The sequence below is a fragment of the Uloborus diversus genome, chromosome 7 (assembly GCF_026930045.1).
Source record: "Uloborus diversus isolate 005 chromosome 7, Udiv.v.3.1, whole genome shotgun sequence".
NCBI classification, from domain to species: domain Eukaryota; kingdom Metazoa; phylum Arthropoda; class Arachnida; order Araneae; family Uloboridae; genus Uloborus; species Uloborus diversus.
Genome location: NC_072737.1, coordinates 127,520,060 through 127,546,412, shown reverse-complemented (window position 1 = coordinate 127,546,412; position 26,353 = coordinate 127,520,060). Strand labels below are relative to the sequence as shown.

Genomic DNA, 26,353 nt, shown 5'->3' with positions numbered 1-26,353 from the left:
CTATATGGTCCCTAAAAACTCTGAACTCGAATATCTCTTTGGGTTTTGGTCGCACAAATGTTAAATTTTTTGTGTTAGTTATATCTTTCAAAGGAGATTATTTCCCTGAATAGAAGTTAGGAGACATAAGAAAAGATATGAAGAAATAATTGACTTCACACATGTATTTGACATTTTATTTTAATCATTTTGCAAATTCTCATTTTTTTTTCAAAATATGAATTTTTTACCATGTACGTTGCAATTATCCAAACTTATATTCACAACACTGATAGTAGCAAAATATTTACATATGAAAATAGTCATCTTTTGATAATAATCAATTCAACACGGCAGCTAAAAAAGTTGTGTTAAACTCCTTCCTAATACCTGAAGCTTGATGAAATACATGATGAATCATAAATGCAAACTGTGGCGGGCCTTCGAGTTTACAGTTTTAGTTCTAAAAATTGTGAAAAATGATAGTTTTTCATAGCCAATGATTTATGGAAAATGATATAACTCAACAGGTTATGTTAATTCGGTTCAATAATTTACTAGGCCTGGTCCATTTTTAAGCATATTTCATGTTGAACAATTTAATGAAAACTGAAATCATTTTCAATAAAATCAAAGAATGCTTAAATTTCCTTGTAGGATAGGCTATGAAAAGTCTTTACAAACAGCCCACTTTGTTGTTCTTAGACACAAATGAACTATGCTTCCTGAAGATCTTACAAAATGCAGTAATCTGATGAGAAAATGAACCTTTCTAAAAGTTGTTTTACAATGTTTTTCAATGTAAAAATCAATATTGATTCAATGTCTTTTGCTTTGCGATGATTGAGATAAAGGAAAAGAAGGATTGCTGGATCGCAGGTTCCAGTTCGAAGTAAAATAATATGTGTAGCATTTATTACTTTCGAGAAAGTTTACTTATTTTTCAATTTAAAAGCATTCTCACTCTTCTACTCTGTTGCTTACAAGCCAAGAATCTCTTGTTTTTTTTAGAAACAATTCTTATTAAAAAGGACGCAATAAATGTTAAATGGTAAATTTTGCTTCAGAATTTTATCAATGTCTTTGGAAAGACAAAGATAAAGGCTAAATGGGATGACATTTGTTAATTAGATCGTGTTAAAATTAGTTGCTATGTTGTAACTTGCTTTTCATAATTCCAACGGACTCCCAAACAATAAAATATAGCTCATAATTGTTTCTACGAGCTCCAAAGTATATAAATTGGCATTGAGCAGAGCGATGTGCAGAAGGGTATAAAGTTTACCCAAGTCAAGTTAAATATTACCTCAAGGAATTTCAAGATATCTGATCAAATTACTTATTTCTCAGTATGTCAAATTGTAGTTTAAGTATGTTTTCCGTTTGATTAAAATCGAAAAATTATTTCAAGCATTTTTTCTAGTTGGTTTATTTCGAACCAATTTTTATTTCTACGCAGAAAAGAATACGCTTGTATTTCTACGTAGTTCTTTTACATCTCACTTGTGAATAATTATCCTTTCAATACGCTGGAAATAATATTTTCTTCAGAAGACAAAACTGATTTTCGGTTCAAGTTCCAAAATTAAATCATTTCTACAAGATTGAAACATTAAGACAGAAACCTGATGAATATGCGTAGTTTATCTAAAATGAATCTTTCAAGCTCAGAAATGCGTTTTAGCGAGATACACAAACTTTCTTCTTTTCAAAAAGCTTTAACTGATGACTCCAACTTTTCTATACTGTAAAAATTACAGCTCCTTTCATATTCAGAACTCCTTAACGGAATGATCCGGGAAGGATTTAGTCCAAAATAAGTTAAAACAATATGAAAAAATACAAAGTGTCTTTAAAATGCTGCGGTCCCAAGACGTGAATTACCACAGTAATACTTTCAGGTGACAGTCACATGAAACCAGTCCGTAGTTCTTTTTTAAATCTCGACTCAAATATAAGTTACTGTTTAGAAGATTACAAATACCTTCATTGCCTCCTTTTCATCACGATGCATGAAATATAATGTGATTATATACATGACGTATGTTTTTCGCGTGAGGCCCAGCTCACTTAACTGAAATATCTGTCCAGCAGATGCTTACTTCTCTTCGTAAAAATCAAAATCAACTGTAAAAGAGAAAATAAATATGTATAAAGACATAGAACACACACTTACAGAGAAATAACACAAATAATTTTCATTCCTCTGGATCATAGATTAAGTAGCGACACGTCTGCCATCTTGGGGATAAATGCCGTTTTCTTCCAATGTGAAATGAAGTAGAGTGTTTTTTTTTTTTTTTTTGAGCAATCACGATTCCTTATTGCTTTCATTTGACTGTTTTTGACGTTCCTTTGATTTTCTCCCACCGCCATCCTCCTCACGATGTTGCACCTCTAGCGAAAACCGTCTCCAGGTTTCGTCAATATCCTACACTTGCACGCATACATACACGCACCTACACACACATGCATACACCTACACACACATACATACACCTACACACACATACATACACCTACACACACATACATACACCTACACACACATACAATTCACCTACACACATACACAAACACATACACACACACCTACACACTCACATATACACAACTACCCACACACTCATGCCTGCACACAGACACAAACACATATGCCCACACACACCTACACACATACACACAACTACCCACCACACTCATGCCTGCACACACACACGTTACCCCCCACATACAAACACACACGCTTACATATACACACACACTCGTGATTGCGAAACACATAATTTGAATTCAAGATGACAAAACTCAAATTATTATTATTATTTTTTTTTTTTTTTTGATTGGGGTGCTTCTTGATTGTGGATTAACAGGGAGTTAACACAAAAGCACAATCAAGAAGCAAAACACGCTACTTCTGAAGAAGGCATATGGATGGGAAGAAAGTATCGTTTAGCCCCAAAATAGCGGACGCGTCGCTGCATTCAACGATTCAGGACTTTAATTGAGGCAGTGAGAAGAAAAGGGATGTAAGTGGAAGTTTCAAAGTTTTGAGTTAAACGCGTTTGACGTTTATATTCTAGGTAGGCTTTCATTGAACTTTTTGCCCAAATCACGTTGTATAGCAGTACCTAGCAGGGATATCGTTGCTCGCACCATCTCTTATCCGAAAGCAAAGGAAAATTTCCCTTATTATTTTACTGGTTAGCTGCAAATTTTTAATTTTGACACTGATATGTCTTTGCTTCTCACTGCCTCAATTTTAGTATCAGATACAACTTAGCGTATTTTAATAAGTGATATCCTTTCCGAATCCCACTTGAAATTACCTTGGTACCACAGCATATCACAGCAAAGCTACAATGACGTTGCTGCGAGTCACTGTAGTCACAGTTAGAATGTGACAGAAGCGATGTCAAACAAGGTCGCGCTGTGGCCTTGTTGAGGCATGATTCAGGTATTTCAGCAAACAAAACGTCGCGCATATTTTCGAAAAATATAATTATCTACTTTTCATGTGGCTTCTTTGCGATGTAGCTTCGTTGCGATGAGGCGATAACCTTTTGAAGTCGGGGCCTCCAATACACAACTACATAACGTAACTGACAACCCACCGAATCCTGAATTAAACACTAATTTAACTATACGGGAAATTAGTCTTTAAAACTAAACCTACTCAGTAGGTAGTAGTTTATAGGAGGCCAGACTTCAAAAGGTTATTAAAAATTAAGAGATCGTATATAATTAGTTAGGTATTTAAAATAATTCATCGTATAGTAATTTAAATCAGTGTTTATTTAATAATTCGGTGTTTAGTTTAGTTGATTTTTGTACTGGAATTGTAAAATACATTTCATTTCTATGTTTGGGTAATAAATAGAATTGTAAGTGAAATCAGTTATTTTTTGCTTTTTAGTTCCTTGGTATTTTTTGAAGACGGTTTTTTTTTAATTTAAAAATACTTTATTTTTTGCTTTTTAGTGGTGTAAATAACACGGCGAGTGTGTCGGAGACTTCCGACGACTGTGAAGAATGGCTTTTTCAAATGCGTAGCTATGTACAAAAAAAATCGTCTTCATCATTAGTTCAACTTTATCAAAGTTTGCTTTCCGAAAGCAAATGCACGAGTTACTAAAAAAACCCGAAATCGCTTTAAGTTTAAATTTGCAAAATTGTAAATTTTGAAATTTTAATATTGTAAATTGTAATTTATGTTTTGCAATACGTGTCATGTAACTCGTGATAAAAGTCGCATGTTTCTTCACATGGCCCCACTATAGATGAAGATTAAAAATTTCACTAGAATGAATTTTATGTTTTCTTCAGAGAATCCCTGATTCAAAATTTTCATTATCATTACTCTTAATAATAATTTTTTTAGTACTTTCTTTAACTATAGGTAAAGAAAGTATATATCTTTGTTTTATGGCCTTTATCAATGGGTTTTATATTTAATTGTTTGTGAGGGAAATTGCATGAAATTTATTGTTTTAACCCTTACTTTTCCCCCTAAAGACCAGATAGGATAAATCAGAGATTTGGAACCTAACCTAAGACCACCCCTAAACAAAACCACCACTAGACAAAAAAAAAGCATGAAAATCGGTTCACTAAGTGAGACGATATACAAAGTGAATAAAGAACAAATCGATTTAAATGTGAGTACGATATTTGAAGAGTTCCTTCAATTTCATCAAACCTGAACTTGTTTACCATTAGACGGGCCGAGGTAGTATACCGTTTCAAATAAAAAAAAAGAATTTTCCTCATCAGTACAGGCAGGGGCGTGCACAGAAATTTGGGAGTCCATCACAAATGACTTTTACGAGCCCCTCTCCATATTGTTTACCCCCTATATTTCACCCCTAGTTATAAAAATATTGGGCCCCCTTCAGGCTCGGGCCTTGACCAATAGGTGTCCCTCCCCCCTTTCTGTGCACGCCCCTGGGCACAGGTGTCTTCGAGTATTTATGGAACATTGTACAAAGAAAAAACAAATCCGACGAGTTCAGAACCTCCTCCTTTTTTTGAAGCCTGCTAATTAATATAACCCTAATTTCAAATTGAACTGGCAACATCGGGAAATAGTAAATCTTAGAATATTGGTCAAACTTCAGAAATCATACACAGTTATAATGTATATTACTAAATAATATAAATTAAATCATGGGGAGGGGGTGTTTCTGTATTCAATTCCCCCTCAATTGAACACTAAATATATTTAAAAAACTGGGATATTAAATAGAGAACTTGATATTTTAGTGCCTGAATAAAATTATTTATTGGTAAATAAAATATTAAGGTAAATTGATCCAACTATTAAAGTAGCAAAATATATTTAATTTAATGCTTTGCTACGCAGTAATAGATACATTAGTAACACCCATAATAAAAAATTAACAGGCAGCGCAGGGTTGCGAAAATTAATCATCCATGTGTCGCGAGAATTAAATATCGTTCAAGAGAAAGCCAAAACCTTAGGCGTGAAAATACACCGATCACAGCAATACCACGTGATCGTGACGTATGAAAGTTAAAGTTTCTTGGATTTCTCCGAGACCCCTTATCAGATCCAGACCAAATTACAATGGGACCATCTGGAAAATATACCCTTCCAAAGAAAAAAAAAAATTTCAAATCGGTCAGTACGAAATCATAACTTCCTTTTTTGAAGTCGGTTAAAAATAGGAAGGCATTGCACTCTTCTGAACTCGCTGTTTTTTAAGTTGTGAAGTTTGAACTTTTTGTCACAAAATTTAAAAAAAAAATAATTATAACATAGAAATATTTTTTAATTAAAAACAGCAATAACAAGAATTTACTTTTGTTGCTTGTAATTGCAAATGTTTCCTACTATAAGAACAAACCATATCTTTGTAGATGCACGTATCAGTTACTTGATTGTAATTTTAATTGTTGCTTTTAATAATCTCGGTTATATCGTGTTTTCGAATGCATCGCGCTTTTTTGTTGTCCCAGACAAGCGCGATATAACGAGGCTCTACTGTACAACAATACGTGCAAAACATTTTTCATTGTACGGTTATTGTTTGGTTTTTTTTAGTCTTAATAAATAATGTAAATTTAAGGTTCGAACAAATTCTTATAAATTATGAAATTTTTATGATGTGTTAGTATTGAATATATCGTTTATCGCAATCACGTGCCAATTCCGCTAAGCTAACTTTGTGTGCACTGTAAAAAACGATTCAGAAACGTTCCTGGAAAATAATGGGCAGCTGATGTGCCCAATTTCTACGAGTAACATATCTCACAAAAACCAGGAATGTTTTCCGCCAAAATTCAGTCACCTTCCTGAAAAATCTTGAAATCTTCCCGTTTAAAGCCAGTCGTGTCTCTGGAACTTCAGAATAATCATACGTAGGGATAACATAACAGCCTGGAACCTTCCTGATTTATCAAGACAGTTCCAAAAGCAGAATTGCAAACATGGCGAAAGCTAAACCAGAATTGCAAGTAACTAGCAAGCATCTCACTTGATTGCAATTCTTGCAAAGCTACAAAGTCCATGCTTACTCGCTCCCTTTGGGAATTTAATCAGCATGGACGAGCCGTAATCGAATTGAAGCCGATAAACCTTATAAATACTCTCAGTTAATCTTTAAACTGTTAGCTAAAAATATTTTTTACAACAGAGAGGTATCTGCATTTGGACAACTTGTAGCAATTCAGGAAACTTTTCAACAGTGGTACTTGATATTTCCAGGAAGTAGATAAAAACCATTGAAATCCCGCAACGTTACATGGAGATACTCAGTAACTTTTTTAGTGTGAGTTTTGAGGCACGAAAGATCATTAAATTTAAGTTTTATATAAGTTTTTGGCTCAAAAAGTTTGAGTTAGGTTTCTTTTACTGCCGGGAAACCAAATGATTTTACTTCTTTTTTGGAACTTACGAAAACCCGTTAACGTACATTACTAAATTCCCTTCTAAAAGGGCAACGACCGCTTCCAGCTATCATTAATTAAATTGTTTCTTCAATCGCAACATATGTGTTATGATTGTCAATTCTTTCTATTAAACTGGCAGACTGCGGTTCTTTTTATATGTCTATCTAAACAATTATTCGAGATAATATAGCTGTCTTGTTGAAAAGACATCTCTCATTGAAGGCCGGAAATTCAAGCAAATGGCTAATTGCGGCGTTTCGGGGAAGATCATGGTACGAAGAATTTCAGTTAAAGCAGTGTCCAAACTAATGTTGTCTTTTTCTGGCACTCAGTTCAGTTGATTAATTACTTAATAAAGATGCGTAGACGCAATGTTCCAACCGTTTGTGTTCGAACATTTTATGGAGTTTCTTTAAAAGACAATTTAATACCTGGATTTGATCATAACACACAAAAAGACATAGTTAAAACATAATTCAATTCGGTATTTTTCGTAAGCACTTGTTTAACCGTAGGACAGTCACAAATTTATTTTGGCCCTGAGCAGTAAAGGGGTCGATAAATTTACATTTTCTTTTTAAAACATTCTTAAAAAAATATCCTAACTTTGTACTCTAAAGCATACAAGTATTAGCCAGATAAATTTGACCACCATCTCTAAAGAAACTGCCCCCCCCCCCCCCCCGCCCCCCCCCCCGTTCGAGATAATTTTAAGTCCTCGTATCATAGATGACAGAGTGGCTTGTAGGTAACATACTGTTCTAATGCCTGCTCAAATTAATAACATTGATTTATGACGTAATAATGCACTGTAGCCGGTTGCCTGAACTATACTATAACGAAGGGAACAACTAGATCGTTCTATTTGTAGCAAATTGAACCACTATTGGTATTAATTAAAAATAGATCAAGTGCTGACTACAGCAAAAAAAGCAATACTAAGGTAAATTAAACTTCTTGCATAAAAAGATTGCAAAATTGCCCAATCTGCCAGGGCGGATAAGGGATAGGGGTCGGAGGGAGGCGTAGTCAAAGTGAGCAAGTTTTCTTAAATATTCTGAAAATTGATGTGCAAAATCGGCAAAATTTTTGAAGGTTAAACATAAAATATATAAAATATGTAAAGAATTTCTTAGGATTATTAATCTTAGCTATTACAGCACATGGAGTTTATTCTGCTCAAAACTCGATATTTTCGCAAGAAAAAAATATGATGCTGATACGGTTACATTAGTTACATTGGTGTATTTACGTACATGAATTTTAATTACAATTGTGTGATTGAATTATTGCATTCACACGTATATGGGCGTGGTTTTTGCTATTTTGTGACACAACAGGGGTGCCCCCAATGGGAAGGTGTTCATGGCACAAACTGTATCATTTAAATTCATAAGAAGGGGGCATTAGAGGGTTCATATACGTATGTATAAAATTTTTATAGATCATAAACCTCGTTGAATCCATCATGCTTAGTTAATAACATTCATTCAATCAATGACGTTCATCACGCATTGATTGAATGAATAATGCTATCTTTTTTAAAATGCCGTACAATCAACCATGTTCATTCAACCAATTAAGTTCACCGACTCAATAAATCACGTTCATCAAATAGATTAATCAAGTTAATCATGTCGCTCAATCAGTCATTACCGTTCATTTTATCAGTCACGTTCAATTAACCACGTTTATTTACTAAAGTCATTCAAACAATCATGTTCATTTTATCACTTTCGATTAACTAATCAGGTTTAGTTAACCAATTACTCTCAGCAAATTGATAAACCATGTTAATTTAAACAATCAATCCCGTTAATCACATTTATTCGGTTGATCAGTCACGTTTATAACAATTCTATGTTCCTCGACTAGGAGACATGATTTTAGCTAAGAGAAAGTTGCTTTTTTCCGATGCTGTTTTTTCGCCGTTTTTGTGTTGACAAAATGGCGGGCTTATTTGGGTCAAGTTGCGTCATTGTGCATGGGTCAAGTTATAGTTTAACTCCCAAACTTTTTTAGCTTTTCTTTCTCCAGAAATGATTAAAAAGATCAAATAAAAAAAACAAAACAAAGGAAGGGGGGGGGATTGAAATTGGTTAAAGAGAGCATTTAAGAGAAAATATTCATATTTATGCTTGTATCAGCTGTGATTCAGACTTGCATACATCATTTAACTCGGACTAATACTTCAAGTACTTTAGCAACTCTGAAAATTTTTATCTAGTTACTTATAACGCCAGCATAACAGCTTATTCATTTGCGCATCAACTTGATCCACATTGGGTCAAGTTGATCCGCTTCAGAAAAAAAAAATATTTTTTTTTTTATCGGTAAAAAAATATGTAACAAAGGCTTTGAAACCATTATTTGAAGGTAAAATAGTCATAGAAGTACTGTCTGTTTTCCTTAACTGAGACCAAGCGCCAATTGGCGCATGCGTCAAGTCTGCTCTTATTTTATCAAAATAGGGAGGGAAACGTGGAAGTGAACAATGCAAAATCACGTGTTCAGCAGTTCTTCCAAAGTAGCGTCGAAACAGTCAGAGATAGCAAAGTCCCATCCTCAACCAGTCGCACCTTTTTGAATGGAATATATCCTGAGCGGTGCTCTTTGCTTAGTACATATAATTTTATATTGAGAGGCGTAACATCAGTAGCAAAATTTCGAAAAATCAAAATGTAAAGATATCAGCTATACCCAGTCTCCTCTAGCCAACTATAATATGCTGTTTAGTGTATAAAATTAAGAATTTTTTACTGCTTATCTAACTTGTTATTTCAAACATGGGTTCCTAAGTATGCATATATCAAGATTTTTCTTGCTCTCTTTAAAATTTATTTTAAAATATATAATTAAAATTACTTTTTGAACTTTTAAATTTTCTTTTGAAAAAGTTAGTTTTGGATTAGTTTTTCTAGATTTAAAATAAATACTCATAAATAATAATAATAATAGCAGCGAGTTACATCAAATGTTACTACTAATAGATGAGGCAATTATTAATCACTGGGATAATTATAGAACATGTTCATTTCTTGTTGCAAAAATTTTGTTGCAAAGTTAATGAATACGTAATTTTGGTTCCATTCGATTAATTAATATTTATTATCTGCAAACTTTAATCATCATTTATCACTTAAAAGCACTATAAAACACCAGAAAAAACTACGGGGAAAAGAACAGGATTCAAAAATATATTTTGACATTTTAAATTGCTCATTTTTTTCTTTCTTTGAAAAAAATCATCTTGTCTGCTGATTACCTAAGACTTGTGGGTCTATTCAGCTGAGTGCAGGTAAACGGCAGTATCTGTAGAAAAGAGTTTTCGAGACATTTGAAGAAACGCGTTTTGGATTACATACCAACAATAGGGAAATGTTGGAATTAAACTTTTTTTTTTTCAGCGGAAACCAAACAAGCAATAAAGATAACGTACAATAGATGACAAAAATGCAAAAAAAAAAAAAAAAAAAAAAAAAGAATAAAAAATCGACAGTTACTGCCCACGGCAACATTTATTCCATGAAATGTGCTATTTAAAAATTACTGTTGTATAACCATTTTAAATATATATATTGTCTAGAAAAAAAACGAGACTGTCAGAAACTACCCCAGCAGTGATCAAGAAATGACCCGATCCAAAAGCAATTTCTGATCATTGAAAATTTGAAATATTTTAAGTTCTATGTTCATTTCCAAGGGGGAAAAGGATGCAAAGGACTTGCTTCGTCAGTTATCAAACTTTTGCAAAAAAAAAAAAAAAAAGGTACATTTTTTACAAAAGGGATGCAAACATTTTTCGATCAAGAACTACACTAAGTCACTCACATTTGTTTACTTCCTGCTGCGTTTCGGGAGGAAATTTACGAAATCCAGATTATTTTTCGAAATTATTATCAATTTAAAGTAAAACTACAGGCACTCATGAGTTTCAATAATGCTAAGAATTTAGTAAATTATAAAATGCGTCGAGTTAAAATGGGGTCGTTTAAAGTATTTTTTCTGAAAGAGCATGCTTAAAAACGTAGGACCTGACCATGTTTTAAATAATTTGATAAAGTTTAATATTTTTAAAAATTTATTTTAATCGGTGCGCAGATTCAATCTTGTTTTTTACGCATCTGCACATGACATTACAAATGATGAAATGCCATTCACTGATGTCAATAGCGCAGAGTGCAATATTTAATTCGCATCTTTAATCACATATACTGGCAATGACACGATTGATAGCAAGCGTAGAGTGCAATATTTAATTCGCTTCTCAATTATCATAACGTGGAAACTCGGTAGACAGCAAGCGTAAGCATTCCGCGCGACAGTGGAACACGCGCCAAAGTGCAACACTTTTGACGTCATAAAGACCACGCTTTGTTAGAAAAATTGGAAAATTTAAAAAAAATAATCAAAAATTAAACGTTTTGAAAATAAAAGATTTTCCTCGCTCCATGTTATTTTTTTTGCTCATTCTATCAACTTCAGTGACTAAAAGTATTTCTTTTGACTGATGGAAACAACTTCATTCAAACAATTTTTCTTCATAAATATCTGTTTAAACTTAAATCCAAATAATTTTAATGTTTCAAGGAAAAAATTAACTATGTTTTTTAAAAATACGCGATGGAACAATGTTGATATGTGGCATTGTTAATCATTGTGGGTGTGGGGGGGGGGGGAGACAAAAAAGCAAAGAAAAATAATTTTATGTTTGTACGTGCATTGCATACCAAAAAGGTTTTAGTTGCTGTTGATTTGCTTTAAAAAACAGATATAAGTTCATCTTTTCGTTTGAGAGAAGTAAAATAGTTAAATATTACTACGAAAGAAAACAATGTTAGTAAAGAGATCTTCTACCATCCAAGAAGAACTATTGAGTGTTTCTCATATTTAAAAGGAGGAATACAATCCTTTCGAATATTTTGCATTTACCTTTCAAAACGTAAAGTTGTTAGTATGCACCCCTCTAATCAAAAAGCAAGGTAACAAAATTCTGAATGATCCAGAAGTGCTTACAATTTCTGATGTTTAAGTGTTTTATTTTCTGTCTCGCATTTTCCACGTAGTTTGAGGGTCAAATTAAAATTATCAATTGAAACCAAGAGCTCTTGACTAGCCTAAAAATGTTACTAAACGAGCATTTCTAATAAGCGACAAACTCTTGCATAGCCTAAGAAGCTACTAAAAAGTTTCGCTTACCCCTCATTTACCCCAGTAGTGCGTCAGCATGTGAGTTGTGGCGTCCAAATCATGTGGAGCCTTCGGCGCATCTACAGGTGCGAGACCAAAGGAAACAAATACAAAAATTAATTAAACTGACAAAGGACAAAATTTTAACCACCACCCTCTTGAAAATTAACTGAAAGAAATTTGGACAGATATATATTTATCAGTGCAAAAAAAAAGGTTTTATTATAAATATATTGATCGTTTGAAGTTATCTGACTCAGGTGCAACAAAAAAGCACTATTAAAATAATATATTTCCATAACTTATGACTTTGACACTCTGTGCAAAAATAGAAAATTAAAAGTAATTTGGACCTCAAAATGTACTACGTAAAAAAATGTACTTTTCATCAATTATTGTGCCGTCGCGGGCGGTAAGGAGGGGGCGGAACTCCCAAAATACAACTCCGAAGGCTGTGTATATCAACCGACTGCAGGTGGCTAATATAGCCACCCTAGCTGCTAGTAACAAACTGAAACATGCATCTTAAGAAAGTCCTTATGGCTATCGCTCACCAAGTCAGCCAGAAACTGCAAACAATTCCGTTCAGATTTCTACTAATTCCAAGTTCGCTGCTGGTCTCGTTCTCCACACCATGAGTCGATTGGATAAGGGTTCAATAGTTTGTTCCTAATAACAATATATTCTGGACTTTTTTTATTTGTTTATTCATTCATTTACTAATGTTTTTGAAATACCGATGTTTTCAGAATGAAAAGATGTTACCCAAAATTTGGTAACTACGCCAAAATCTCAAGTATTACAATATTTCTCACCATTGGGAGCTTACTCTAATTTCAAGACGTCATAACGTTTCAACGACTTTATTACCAACTGCTAAACCATCATTAGATTTTTATGCATAGCAAAATAGCCATAAGAAATGTTTTGAAATTCTTAATTAAATCTTTAGTAAGATTTGATTGTAGTTTAATTCGTCTTCAGTACCGTTATGCTCAATAGCTTGTTCTTGAATTGAGTTTAGGTTAGGATTTCCACTAATCTAGAACCTGTTATAAGTCCTGTTGGAATTAACTGATAAATTTGGAACGAACTTCATTGTATGCAGAAAAAACCAAAGTTTTTGAATGATATAAAACATTATGAGGTGTGGGGAATGTTTGCGTCTCCATAAGGAATATTTAGCTTAAAATTTAATTGCGAAATAACTAAAAGAAGTTTGAGGGAAAAAAACGCTCCGAATTGCACGCCATAGGGCTCTGAATTAATCTCAAATTTCGCGGCTGTAGATGCTAAGGGGTCTTCTGGACATCGCACACAGAATGACGCAATTTATTTGGCAAAACTTGTTTTTTTAAAAAGAGAAAGTACAAAGTGTGTTACGTAACATAGTCAAACGAAGACAAAAATTGAGAATATTCTAAAGACACGAATATCCTTCAATGACCCCAATACAATTCAAAGCCTTTAGGAGACGTAAATAATAACTAATATTCAAATCAATACATATTGCATTTGAATTTCATTTTATGCCATGCCATGACTTTTTATCACGAATGAGTAAGAGTGAAGACTTGAAAAACTAGTACATTTAAATTAGTCACGGCGTAAGATTTAGCACGGGTGTCTGAAGAAGTAAGCAGAAGTGAAGTAAACACAGGGGAGGGGGGGAGAAGATCACTCTTAATAGATCAAAGTAATGTGTATTGTCTGTTTAAATGAATTTAGTATAAAAAAGTACGATTTACCGTCTGAATAAGTAATATAAAATAGATATTGTATTTTGTTCTACCGCAAGTTAAAACCGAACGAAAAAGAGATTTTACTGCATTCTTAAAAAACTAATCATTACTTAAATTCTTACCTTCGTCTGTCCCCTCCGCAGCACCCTTATATTTTAATATTTTCATAACACCAGCATGGCATGTACTTTATTTATTTACTTTTCAAATGTGCCACACACTAAAAATAGCTCTCATGACATTAGTGCGCGTGCTCCCCAATACTTTACAATATCAGAACTAAAATCACTCAAAAAGGGCATCATTAAAATGATCGACGGTCATAGCCTAAACGGAGTCACAGATGTATGCATGTACTTAGTAATATTTTACAGAATTGAAGTAATAAAATATCATCAAAGATTGTTGTAAACTTAAACCGCAAAACAAATATACAGGAAAAGAAATATTTGAAACTTTATCCGGGTTGAAAATAATAATTTAAACTTGTATTTATTGTATTTAAAATATTTAATAAATTTACTTTCTATAATTCAGAAAAATGGTTTGAATGAAGTATATTTACGTTATTGTCTTAACTGCATAACGTTCCAATTACTAAATAACTTCATTTCATATGTACTTTATTTCAATTTCTTCTAAACTCAATCTGAACAAAATAAACTTTCTACTTCAAACAAGGATGTGTTTTTTTTTTTTCTGGGGATTTATTTTTCTTTACGTTGATGTCGTTAACAAACGGTTGGATTTTGTTATCTTTTCGTGTTAATATGCTTCAAAAATCATCAATATTAAAGGCAGTGACTAGCCGTTTAGGTGAAAAAGACTTATTTTCCAAAGCAGTAAGTCATGCATAGTATATTTTTCACGCATATTTTTGATGTTTTTAAATGCAGAAATTTTGCTATCAATACAAAGTGTAATACTTGGGGACACATAAAACTTTGGAAGCTTCAGGTAAACTTTGACGGCTTAACTAAGGCATTAAATGGTTTTAATTGCGTATGAACTGGGCCGATGAGATTTTTTTTCTCCCCTAAATTACCAAGAAAAAGCCATTGAAAATGTGGAGTTTATGTTTTAATTAAGAACAAATTGAAACTTTAGCAGTTTGCTGTCAAATTGATTTGCTTTGATTAGGGTAACTGTCAATTAAATGCTTAAGCCGTCTCGTTTCAATAAATTTTACAAGACCTCTCAAGTCAGTAAAAAAATTCTAAAATTTTTTAAATATTATATAATGATAGATGTTGCATTACTAATCTTAATACACATACTTAAAACTAAAGCTCTCTGTGCTTTCAGAAACTGTAAACTACCTAAATAAAAGATTATCTACTTAACCGCTTCTAACTGTATGATTGCGTATTAATATCTATCAGCAGGTAATTACAACCAATTTCAAAAATGGTGTGATTGTTCGCTTCGCATTTCATAGAAATTAGGTTCCAACCATTGGTATAGTAAAGTTTTCAAATGGTTTCAAAACACAAATTTTCCAGTTACATGAAATGTGGTAGGCTATTATGAAATGATCTGAAAATAACTACTAAAAACGCCGAATGGACTCATGCTTTCAAGAACAAAATGAAGGAAGAATTTAAATACATTAATTACTTACAGGAATAAAAATTTCGAACATTGAAACAGCAGTTCAGGCGACAAGAGTTTATTTACGTACATTGTTACGTACATGTTTTCGATTTAGATTATCCATCGATAGAATTTTGGTTTAAAAGGCGCCGAAAGTGTCCCGAGTGTAAAATATGCAAATCAAATGAAAAATCTCAAGGGTTTATCTGCCTTTACTATCCATGTCATATCTACTCGAAAAAAAAGAAAGACTAAAATATTGAATACTTACTATTAAATATGGAGGCAGCTTTACTTTCACATCTTTGGCCCCGATATCCTTCCGCACACCTGAAAACAGTACACTTGATTATTATGAATTGAAAGCTTCATAAACATATTCTACAATGGTATGCTTCTGTAAAGGATAGTTATTTGTTTCGAGAAACTTCACATTTTAGGAGCATACTTTTGAAGGTTCACAAAAACTTGATTAAAAGCAGCAAGAAGGTAATTTTAAACCGGGCTGCAAAGCATACAAAAGTAGCCTCAATGCTTGAAAACTGCATCAAGCTGACTTTTCCCTAAATGCAACTTTTCAAAAATGGAAAAAGATGTGGTATCTTCGCTAATTAGCACCAATAAAGTAACTCTTTCCGTTGATACTAATCATCAAAGTCGTTTTTTCCGCCGAATTTTTCTTTAGTATTTGTGTCTTAAAATACTGTGGCAACCAGTTCCTATTTTTTGGCTTGATATCTTTTGGAATACATTATTTTTAAATAAATATATATGAACACAAGTTTGCATACACAGTATAAATATACTCACAACGTTTAAAATGGCTTTGGCATCACCATTTTGCTGAAAATTTTGTTGAAAAAACATGTTTTGTGGATTTTTAACACATTGTGGAAATGTAGTCTCTGAATAGCACTAGGAAGCACCTAAGGCTAACATTTCAAACGAAAAATTCATCCCTAGACGGATTTAGTTAACGCTTAGTGCTGTGCGCACAAATTTTGCCGGACTAAATACTTCAAACATAATGTGTAAATGAAAATATAAAAAATTTCTCCTTAATTTCTTTGTTTTGAATTATCTCAAGCAATAATTCCGAGACATTATTGAACCAAGATGAAAACATTACAAAAAAATAGTTATCCTTATCAAGGCATATGTTTGAATGACGTTGGCATGACCGTTAAAGTCGAAAATACGTAGTAAAAAATCCACCACTTGTACTTGAAAATTACCTCTAGGTAGCGCGGAGCAGAAAAGATTAGTTGGCCTGAAAACTTCAAGCATAATGTCAGAAGGTAAATAAAAATGTTATTTTGTTTCTTTACTTGTTGAAAATGCAAACATTCAAACCATCTATCTCAAAGGCCAATATTTATCCTAGTTAAAAAAAATATTCCCCTAATGCAAATGTAAAAACTAGGAAATGTTGTCTGAATTAAGAGGAAACAAAAATCGCAAAAAAAAATTAAAATCATTGTCTGGAAAAACTTAAAGAAGTTATTTAATGAATGAAGGGATATAAGGTATTAAAACAATTCCTTTTAATGGTGCTACTATTCTTTTAAAGTATGTTTACTTACTCACAAACGTATTCTTGTACAGTTTCAAAATAGCTGCAATTGCCACCATTAAGGCAAAAGTTGTTTTTCGGACATGGTGATTTCTTGAATACCCAGTCTATAAAGAAATAAAACATTAGTTATCGTACGTCTTGGTGTGCTTACATTCAAAAGTGCAATACGAAGAATAAATCCAAAAAGTTAAATAAAACACTTTTAATGTTTTTTGTAATAAGATAAAAGAATATTCAATATACCAGATTGATTGAACTTCACAGAAAATAAAATCGTTTTCTATTTTATGGTTTTATTTGGCAGAACGTAGTAAATAGTTTACATTAAATATCTTTAACCCTTTCAGGGGCAGTGGTCGCGCTGTGAAACCACTAATTCATAAATTTTTTTCTCTGTTTTTTATGAATTTTTTGAATCAAAATCCCTTGAGTCCTCTTCTTTTAAGTTCAATAAACAACATTAGATGGTAGAATAACAAAAAAATTTTTTTTTCGTAGGCTCAATTTCTTGTTCAATTCAAATTTTCAATTTTTCGTTCACCCCAAAAATTGGAATTTTTTTCAGATTTTAAAATTTTTAATTAGCGCTGAAAGAGTGAATCATTTTTCTTTTTTCCTGAGGTAGACAATCATATTGTTCGAAAAGATTCAAATTCATTTTTACATGCATAAACATGGTTTTTGTCCTTCCCCAGGTGGGGGGTGTAAATAAATGGAGACACCACCCCAGTGAAAAAAATTCTGAAAAAAAAAATTTTTAACTGAAAAATCTATGTGTAGATAATCAAATAAACCCATTTGTGGTGTTTTTTCTTAAGATTTCTCAAAAATTAATGACGCGCCCCTGAAAGGGTTAAACGCCTTTTAATTAAGAGCAAATCAAAGAGAGGAAGTTGAAATGTCTGTAGTTAGAAAATGTTAGTTTTTCATTGCGATTTTCAGAAATACTTTTAAAGCGTAATTTTCTCATTTCTAGACTTAACGAAACTTTCTTATGAAAAATTGCTTCTAAGTTTCATTCGTCTTTGTGCAATAAACTTACTTCGATGTCTTCGAGTAAGCAAGACTTATGAGTAAATGAGTTTGATAAACAGTAGTTACATCAAATATACGTGCTGCAACTCAAGAAGACTTAATATCAAAAAAAAATCTAAATAATCATACGATAGAAATTTTGGGGAAAGAAAATATAGAGCCATGATATCAAATGAATATTAAGCAGTATGTACCGGCCTTAAACCAGAGCCAAGGCAGAACTACATATAATGTACCAGAGAGCGGTATGTACTACTTTATACCCAAGCTTTGCCTTCAATTGACGAATTGAACCGTACTATTGCTGCGAACTCTCACTGTTGGCTAAATATACTACTTTAACTACCAGTTTTGTTGGCACTCTCAACTTCAGTGAGATGACATCTGCCGCTAGCTCGGTTGTTGACTATTTCAGATCTTCGTAAGTTCATAACAATCACTTAAATGCAGTCCATGGGTGGCACACTCGAGCTGTCGGTATATTGCATGCAAATGAATATTAGAATAAGAAAAAAAAAATTGGACTGAAACAATTCTAATGTATTTACCTGTTGTTGCGTTGATTATTACTGTAGCAGATGTGGTTGCATTTCCTAAAATGTTACTAGCGGAACATTCATATGTCCCTGCATCTTGAAAGTTTACTTGACTAATTACTAATTGAGAATGCCGCCTGAAATGAGAAACAAAACGTGGTTATATTTCTGACACGTAAATACATCATTGATACATGCTTAAAGTTATCTTGCCGTTTCGGCGACGACTACAAAGAGCCAATATCAAAATTTTACTGTAGTGATATTTATGTCTTCATTAATGCACGAATTCTCTCAAATATGTGTTTTGTCATTATATTGCACCCCAGCAAGGTAAGTGACAGAACTCAAAAAAAAAAAAAAAAAAAAGCATTGGAAAAAAAAATTAAGGGTTTACGCAATTATAATTTTAAGTGATTCAGTCTCAACTCTTACAATACGCGCAAAAAATTATAAAAATATGATGTTTATTGGTTAGTTTTTATAGTCTTAGTTAATAATGCATACTTAAAGTCCTGAAATTTGTCTTCTAAGTTATGACACATTAATGATGTGTCAATATTGATTATATTGCTTTTATCAAACTTTGCGAGTTTTGTGACAAGAAAGAGCATTAAATCTGGATTTTAAATCAAGTTTATCGATGTGTAAATAAATATAATGTTTCAACGGCTCTGGTAAAAACATTTCGATCGGTTAAGGCTTAAAAAATTCCATTTTATAAAATTAGGAAGAGGAGATGCCGAAAACGTTTGTAGGCGTTGATCCAATCTAAGAATTTTTCCTTTTTCATTCTAAAAAAAGTAATAATAGATAAAAAAAATAACTAGTCCAAGGTCCAAGCAGATTTTACCAAAGCCTGAATATATACCGATAGAATAGGGCAACCAAAAAAAGATATAGTGAATACATTGCTAAAGAGACAAGCAAATGCTAGGATTTCAAATTGACTTGGATCGACAAATGAATGGAATAAATTTCTGTCTCAACAATAATTTAAAAAAAAAAAAAAACAATTTAATTGAATACGCTGTAAACATTCTAGAAACAGTTCTCAGGGCTGATGTTAATAGCTAAAATCACTCTATTTTCACCTATTCTTGGGACTATTATTTCAACATACCACAATTTAATTTTTTAACGTATAGAGCAATAAGCTTCGGTGCAAGTACATTATATCAACTGTACAATCTCCAGTAGGAAAGGCAAAAACTAAAAGTAAAATTGTACTTAGTAGAATTGCTATCATAAAATTTTGCCAAAAGATGAACATTTTCAGAAAATGGGAAATATTGAGGATAGTGCAATTTAGCTAACTTCAATTGAAGGACTCGGGGCAGGAATATGTGATATGCCACATAAATGTGAATTTTTCAGTAGGCAAATATCCAACTTATAAAAAAAAAATATTTGTAGAAATTTTCAAATATATTATGCATTTTATATTCTGCAATACTAAAGCCAGATATGTTTCTCTCCAAATGACATCATCCATTGTCATGTTTATTTCAATTTCAGTTGTGAGAAACGAAAATGTTGATCAAAAAGTCACTCCCTGTTGCTTGTCACATTTTTGCCCCGAGAACTTCAATTCTACTATTGACTCTTCTCGTGTTTTTGCAATTGAGGCAGTCAATAGTATGTAATGACCTTTTTTTAAGTTTTGAATAAAACGCATGCAAAATCGAAACCCTAGGTATGCATCCTTTGAAAAACTTTTCTAAAATCATTCTGTATAGGACTAACTATCGGGTCTACTATTACCATCTCTTGCCAAAATACATTATAGAGTATTTTCTACCATGCATTAGTTCTTCATAAATTTTTAATTTTGGCATTTATATCCCTTTGCTTCTTAGTTTTTCTAATATGAAGTAAGTTTTTCTTCGAAAATATATTTCGCACGGAAATTGTCATTTTACACATACGTGTATAATTCAACATTTACCTTTTTGATCTGACTTTCATCCTTCCATCAGATTTAACCCTGATTCCATTTTTGAACCACGTGACTCTTGGGGGAGGATTTCCTGAGATTCTGCACTTCAATTTCAACTTCGAATTCATTTCGACTTTCGTGTCTTTAAGATTTCGGACGGTTGGTGCTTTGGCTGCAAAAAAAAGAAAACAAATTAGGATATAATTAATCCACATGCGTCAGTACTAGACAGATAAAGGGCACTAAACCGCAAATGCAAATCTAACCATGAGATGAGTTTACAGTTTTTCCTTTGTGATGATCTGCATTACTGGATTGCGTTAGTAGCCTCACAAAGTGAAGATTTTAACCCAAATGTTAGTGCTTCATGCTTCTGAGTAGAGTATAAAAATTTTAGTTAGATGGTGCTTAAATCTCGATTTTGAAAAATAGGCATAGTCCCCTTTTCCTCCCTGGTACTGATATAGATGAGAAGATAAAATGTCTATGTAAATAGCTAAACTTGATCTTTGGCAGCAAATTTATTTGCTTAAACATTTTTTTTAAAAAATGTTAGTATTTCATTCAATCATATGAAAAACGAAAAGAAAAGCTTCGAAGCTCGAGTAAATTTGAAAGAATGCAGAATTGATTTTGACTCGGTTGCTGTAAAAGCAATTCAGAAAAAAAAGAGGAGAATAGATCAGGGCCTATTTTATTAACTGTGATAAATAATGAATACTTTAAAATATTGGGGTTAAAGTTTCAACTTTAATACTTGCATTTCATTTTGATAGTAAGATATGGATGCTTTTTATATGAATAACAGAATATATGTATTTTTTCTGTCTTATACACTCACTGGCCAATAAATTAGAAACCCAAGACCAACTATCATTATTATTTTTTTAGACCACCTTTTGCACGGATAATTGCTCTGATTCATCTAGGCACCGAGTCTAAAAGCTTTTGGAGCACATTTACTTCCAGAGAACACCATGCATTGGCTATGAAGCTTTTTATATATTGTAAATTAGATGGAAGAGGAGAGTGCTGTCCAATGGGTCTTTCCATCGTATTCCACACATTTTCTTTGCAGTTAAAATCCGGGCTGTGCGGTATTCAAGAAAGGTGTTAGAAGTTAGACTAATGCTCAGCGAACCAATTTTCGACACTCCTGGCACGATGTATAGTTGCATTATCGTCCACGAAGTATCCGTCGCCATCAGGATTGCAGGGTGCACTTGATTATTTAGGTATCGCATGGCTGTTTGTTTGCCCTCGAGGAACTCCAGGGTGCTACTTTCATGCCAGCAAAACATTCTCCATATAATGATACTTCCTCCAGACCCTTGCACAGTGCGTGTAAGGCAAGAAATTTCTCTCAAAAGTTTTTTTAATTAATTAGTGAGTGTATATTAATGGTAATGAAGCAAAACACAATAAGTAGATGCGTTATAAAAGTTACAATTATTTAATCTTCTTGGTGCGCCCTACAGTAAATTCTGGAATTCTTGATGTAATAAAAGTACACTTGCTCAGGGTACAATTTATTTATTTTTCTTGAACTACAGTTGTGGCAAACCTAACCTTGCAGCATTATGATGGCTACGCAGATCTTAATCACAACCTGACGATGTTGCCAGGTTGGATTTGTCCTAACTACAGTCAGTTTTTAAATCATCAATTATTTAAAATAGGCAGTAATTGAGTAAAAGCGCGAAATAGGAGGTTGTAAATTATGAATTAAAATCAGATATTTTGAGCTAAAACTATCAAAACGCGAGCAACGTCAAAAAGCGCAAAAGGGTTTAAATAGGCATTTATAAATAAACAGTTGTTTTTAGCTTTACGGGAATCATTCTGCTGAGCAAGTCGTGGTCGTCAATTGTTAATCATTGTTTTGAAGTGGGTCTTGTATTTAAATTTTTTGAAGTTATGATGATTTACCAGCCTTCCACTGCTGGGGAATTAGGTTTTTTGAAGCTCTTCACGTGCACAAAAACATAAATAATATTAGTAACTTGTCATTGACAGTTCCTTATATTTCTTTGATTCTACTAAATGGAATTGAATTCCTATTTTTCAATATCTATACGGCCAATCAGGCTGAGAAAATATTAAAACCTGATTAGGTCTGGAGTTGTCTCTTAATTATTAAAACTTCATTCTTTTAATAGTTTTTCCATTATCTGCCCGGCACTGACAAAGGAGGCGACTGTCCTGAAAAGGGATGCCTCCTGTACTGTTTATTTGTGCCTATTGCCGTTGTTCGTATTTCGAGTGTTAGTTTCAGTTTTCGAGATCAGGCGAAGCTTTTAGGGTGTTTCTGTTTTCATTTCTAATTGCAATCAAAGTTTCTTTGAAAGAGCACACCGTTAAAAGCATTATCTCCTTTAATCTAATTTCAACGCAGTGCGAGCTTTCCTCTACGCTCCTTCCTCCAGAATTCGCTCGGCGCTTCTTCAAGCGACTCCCTTCGTCTCCTTCATTAAGCAGAGTAAAAATAAACGAGTTTTGTTTATTTTTCGAGCAGAAGACCATCAGCTTTTTGTCTGACACTTTTATCACCACCGAAGGATGCTGAGACGCAGTATCAGGGATCTAGACTCGCTGTCTTTCACCCAAAGAATAAACCCTAACAAAAATGTATTAGACCCATGTTTCATTTTGTAGGTAAAAGAGAGAGGCGCGCTAAGCAAACAACAAGCAGTCTGCGTCTTCAAGGATCAGAGTTGTTGCTTCTGGGATTGAGCCAGACTGTCATCCGTCCTGTCTCGCTCCCTCCATCTGTTTCGTCGGCGTCACTCCTCATTTATCTCTGGGAGAAAAGGAGCTCTCGCGACAGCAACAGGTATCCGAGAGCAAAGAGTACGGATCTCTCATAGTTTCCTTCCAATTTTTTTTTCTCAAATAGTCACTCAATTGCATCCACGAAAATTTTAGTGCACGTAGGGGAATGTGGGGCAAAGTGAAATAGTTAAGATAACTTACTCTTTTCAAAGTGAATAAATTTGAAGTTTGCTTTAACAATTACGGTACATAAAGAAAGAACAACATACTTTACTGTCATTGAAACATTATTTTTAATTTTTGGCGGTAAGTTTTACCTCTTCAAAAAGGTGGACAGTTTTCACTTTTTTTTCCATGGGGCAAAGTGAAAAATAAAATGTTTTTCTAGTGAAAAAATTTCTGTTAGACCATTAAAGATATTTTGGGTGAAATAAATGATTAAATAAAAGAATGAATTAATTAATGAAACGGGAATGAAAGAATAAATGGAAAAAAAATAAATGAGAGAATAAAATAGTGAATAAATAAGGAAATAAGTGAATGAATGAACAAATAAGGAAATTATTAAATGAAGGAATGTAAATGAACTAACTAATAAATAAATATGTAAGGTATATTCAGTAAATTACCGCCATTAGCCAGGGCTAAAGCAAAATACGTGAAATACACCGCCAGCTCAGTCATTTCCGTCAAATATTCAATTCAGTCAAATGACTGAGCTGGCGGTGTATTTCAAATATGTAACGTATTTGATAAAAGACAAAATAAGTAAATGGAATGAACTATCTCACTTTGCCCGCATGTACCGGACTAATTGCACAAATTATTAATAATAAAATGAAATATTAGCCAAAAAAATACTTCACCGAATTTTAGAAGGTCTGAATTAATATTTAAAATTTTACTAACAAGAAATTTATCACTTTGTAATAACAAAAATAATTTTTAACTCACAACAAAATATGATAATATGAGTATCAATTATTAAAAATTGATTGTATTATCATATTCTTTAATTTTCAGAGGTATTTTTTTAATGACTGGAATAGGCTACATGTGTTATTACATAGTTAAAATATTGAGATAGAGTAGCGCTAAAAGCAACGTAAATATTTCATCATTTCATTTTGCCCCGTTTTTAGCTTTGCTCAAAGTTGCCCTGCATTTTTGAACCTTTATAATGGATTTTGAAACTACTGAGTATACTCAAAAGTAGCAGTTCAGGCCATTGGCTCTCTAGAACAGCGATCATCTACCTGAGGTGTGCGAGTAATTTTCAATTCGTCCGCAAACAGCTGATGAAAATTAATCTTTGTCATTTTATAGTTGTAGTTAAATTTATTAAAAGAAAATCCCTTGCGATTCGTCGTCCAGCCAAGAATTATTAAAATTCGAACTCATTAGACCACGGATAACTTTTTAGATTTTAAAGATATCAAGGTGGAAATTTTTATGAGATGTAGGATATATCTGGGCTTCCGATTATAAAGGTTATAAAATGCTGTCTTTCGAGCATGCGCAGTGAAACATTAGTTGCTTTAAACTTTCATATTTCATTAAATTTTAAATATTTTAATTTCAAATTTTATTATTATGTTTTTTTTAATATGCTGTCAAATATTCTGAAAGTTTCGTAGCGTTTGACGGAAAACTCTGCGTGATATGAGCCGAAAACTTTCAAAAAGAATTTGCATTTTTGAAAGAAATGCTTATATCTCCTTGGGTATAAGAGACAATTTCACGAAAATATAAAAATAAATTCTAGATAGGTTTTTAACTTATTTCTGAAATTTATAGCTTATTCCCAGCTATTTACAATGTTCGCCGGCTAAATAAATAGTAGACTTAATTTCTGTTGGAAAATGGCGGCTGGAGTATACCTTTCATGTGAAAAAAAAATTACAGAGCAATTGGTCTTTTGCTTCTAGAGAAATCTGAAAAAATGTTTGAAAGTGTACCAATACTTTACGTCGTATAGTGTATGTAGTCGTAGGACATCTGTAAAAGTGTCTTGAAGTGTTACCCTCTTGAAATGGTTAGAAAATAAATCATTAGCTTCTACTACATAGGGGAGACTGAGGATACTTGATCCCCACTTTAGTTTTCAATTTTTTTCTCTGCCGCAAATTATCAGTTTTTTTTTTTTATTAAAAAATAATAAATAAAAGTACTAGAACAAAGGTAATTTTTTCCTCTTTCTGACAGTATTTTTTTTAGTTGAAATGAAACAGAGAGTTTTGGTAAAATAATTTTTTTCAAAAATTTCATAAAGGGATCATGTATTCCCACATCAAGGGATGAATGATCCCTTCATGCGGGATGCTTGATCCCATTGAGAAAATACGTAGACTTTTCATTAGATCGGCAATTTATTTATGGATTTTAGTTTTCTACATAATGTTTCTAAAAAAAACACAATTTCTGATTTTCTTTATTAGATTATAATAATGTGAACACAAAATAACGTAGATTCAAATTTCGCTAGACATTTGTAAAAAAATGTACACAACTTTCATGAACTTATGATGCTTTTAATCAGTTACTTATTATCCAATACAATTGTGAACAAAAAAACTGCTATACGTATTTTATAAATAAAACTAACAACTTTTTTAAAGTAGCGTAATGAAGACAAAATTACAACAAATAAAAAAATAGCAATCGTGACAAGCACGAAAATCATCTTATTTGCTTCTTGTCTTGCAATAATAAAATTAAGAGTTTCATCATTTGAATTAATTTTTAAAAAGAGGGAAGAAAAATGTAAGTGTACTCATAAAAAATAAAGCGTAGCTTATATGTTTTCAAAACCTGAAAAGTCAAATGCAAACAATTCGTTTGTTATAGTTCTTAAAGTTCCGCTCAACCCAACTGTATGTGTGCAGCTTAACACATTTTGTCAATTTTTCAGGAAAAATAAATTGATTAAACATATTACGTTTTCGCTTCAGAAAACTTTCAAACTCTAGAAGTCCAACTTTGCATTCTATCGCTAATGAGTCAACATGGGCAACTTAAATTTAACTATTGTAAAATCATTTATTTTTTTCTTTCAAACAAAGATTCGACATCTATTTCA

At 32.6% G+C, this 26,353-nt stretch overlaps 1 protein-coding gene across 6 annotated transcripts in view; it reads right to left on the bottom strand.

Moving 5' to 3' along the window:
- Positions 1-197: 197 nt before the first annotated feature.
- Positions 198-26,353, bottom strand: part of LOC129226639 (pro-neuregulin-2, membrane-bound isoform-like) — a 150,802-nt gene continuing 124,646 nt past the window's right edge. The window contains exons 2-7 of one of the 6 annotated variants that reach the window (XM_054861267.1): positions 20,512-20,674; positions 18,576-18,700; positions 17,000-17,096; positions 15,688-15,746; positions 12,091-12,176; positions 198-2,106 (exon numbers count right to left, since the gene is read on the bottom strand). In XM_054861267.1, the coding sequence (XP_054717242.1) occupies positions 12,094-12,176; positions 15,688-15,746; positions 17,000-17,096; positions 18,576-18,700; positions 20,512-20,674 (527 nt within the window). In that variant the 3' untranslated portion in view covers positions 198-2,106; positions 12,091-12,093. The remainder of the gene's footprint in view (positions 2,107-12,090; positions 12,177-15,687; positions 15,747-16,999; positions 17,097-18,575; positions 18,701-20,511; positions 20,675-26,353) is intronic. The other 5 variants (XM_054861268.1, XM_054861270.1, XR_008580809.1 and 2 more) reach the window with 5 other exon arrangements.